This window comes from Aulonocara stuartgranti, assembly GCF_965226115.1.
Source record: "Aulonocara stuartgranti genome assembly, chromosome: 14".
Lineage (NCBI taxonomy): Eukaryota > Metazoa > Chordata > Actinopteri > Cichliformes > Cichlidae > Aulonocara > Aulonocara stuartgranti.
In genome coordinates this window covers 10,119,737-10,121,750 of record NC_138950.1, presented here as the reverse complement: position 1 = coordinate 10,121,750, position 2,014 = coordinate 10,119,737, and the positions used below count along the sequence as shown (strand labels likewise).

The following is a 2,014-nucleotide window of genomic DNA, read 5'->3' as shown; positions in this document are numbered from 1 at the left end:
TCATCTTACCTTTGGGTGGATGGGAGCATGGTTCTGCAATCTCTGGGGATATGTAAATAGAAAATTGTCTATGCCACAATGCAGTGTCACTGGATGACGGAAGTGCAGAGTGAGAATGTACGGTTCTTATGAGGCTTAAAATGCGAAAGCACAGGTGCTTTGTCATCAAAGCCAAACTGTCTGTTTAGCTGGGCTATTATTTTTTTATAATCACTGTCTACTACTGCTAAAGATTTGAAATATCTTTAACCACCTTTTGCTTTGAGAGGTGTTTTTTATTTTTGTCTTTTTACTTTATCAATTCCAATTTGAAACTTATTGTAATTAAATTTTTTTAATATGTCTTTACAGAATGCGTCAACCAAACTAACACATTTTATTATAGGTGGGTTTGACACAGTCAAAAGGCCTGTAGCAGTTGGTGTGGTTATGCTGATAACTTATTTACTAGCTGTTACTGGCAGTTTGGTCAATATCATCTTCATTGTTTCTGACAAGCAGTTACATAAACCAATGTATCTTCTGATTTGCAATCTTGCCGTTGTTGACATACTGTATACCTCTAGTGCCACTCCAACAATGATCGGGGTTCTTCTTGCTGGTTTTAATACCATATCATATGTGGAGTGTTTAATTCAAATGTGTGTTTTCCAGCTGGGATCAACAATGGAGATGTTTTCTTTAACAATTATGGCATTTGATCGATTAATAGCTATAATTTATCCTCTTCGGTACCATAGTTATTTAACAAATACACGTATAATGGTACTTACATACATTCTGTGGATTGTTGCCTCTGGTTTTGTGGCTGCTTCACCTGCAATAGTTGTCCCTCTCCCTCACTGCACCTTGAGGCTTAGGTACACTTTCTGTGACGCTGCTGCTGTATTACGAACCACTTGTGTTGACCCAGAGAAATATTTCAATCAAGGTGCCAGTAGGTTATTTTTTCTGTTATTTTTCACATTCGTTTTCATTTGTCTTTCATACTGTGGGATCTTGTTTTTTGTGAAATTATCATCAAATAATGACAGAATGAAAATGGGAAGCACTCTTGTGAGTCACCTGATTTGTGTAATATGTTTATACTGTCCCATTTTTATCCTTGCTATTTTGACCAGGTTTGGTGTGGTATTAACTCTTGAAGAACGCCAAGGTTTATTAATTGGCACCATCCTCGGTCCATCTCTTGTAAATCCTTTTGTGTATTGTCTTAGGACAAAGGAAATTAAAAATAAGATTTTTAAGATACTTAGAAAGGCTAACACAGCTAGAGTCTTGTGAACTGTGAGTACACTTACTTTTAAAATGGGCAGAAATGTTGGAATATTCATATGCATTTTTTAAACTTTGTCCTGGTCAGATTTGTGAACTTTTGAGTCCTATTTATGTGAGAAGAATCAACCTGTAAATCATTACACTTACAGTCATATTTAAAAAGTAGATTGAAGATTATTTTCTTACACAACAAAATTTTGAAAGACAAAATGTTCCAATTCACTGTGGCACATTTGAGTTTTGGATTAAATGCACTGACGGCTCAAAGAGCTTACGATTCAAGTAGTGAACAGGCAATTTCTCTCATTTATTCTTTATCATGATTATTTGTTGTTGTTTGTGAGCGACACTGCTTGACACTAACAATTTATGAAGTAATTACTGTGTTGTTTTGAACCAAAATAATGTTTGTCATTAAATTCTGGAATGCCTGAGAAGAAAAGGTTAAATTGTTTTGTTTAGTTGTTTTAAATGTTTGTTTTGTTTTGTTTTTTATAAGTGGGTGAATGACAACATTCTTAAAACAGTAGGGAATTGACCAGATAACAGTGCGAGAATTATTATAGTGAGCACACATGGACTGAAGGGAATTTTTAAACAAAGATAAAGATAAAATGTGAAGAGAAATGGGATCTTTTTATTGATTCAACTACTTTGACCAGCTCAGATAAAAATGTTTCTTAAATAACAAACTCAGCTGGGGTAGGAACAGGTAACAAAATGAAAGTTGCCAAAA

The 2,014-nt window shown here is 34.5% G+C and overlaps 1 protein-coding gene across 1 annotated transcript; it reads left to right on the top strand.

Moving 5' to 3' along the window:
• Positions 1-215: 215 nt before the first annotated feature.
• On the top strand, positions 216-1,330 carry LOC309687030 (olfactory receptor 6C1-like). Its single transcript, XM_082501695.1, has one exon. It carries the CDS (start codon positions 340-342, stop codon positions 1,282-1,284), a length of 945 nt encoding a protein of 314 aa, XP_082357821.1. The 5' UTR covers positions 216-339; the 3' UTR covers positions 1,285-1,330.
• Positions 1,331-2,014: the final 684 nt, after the last annotated feature.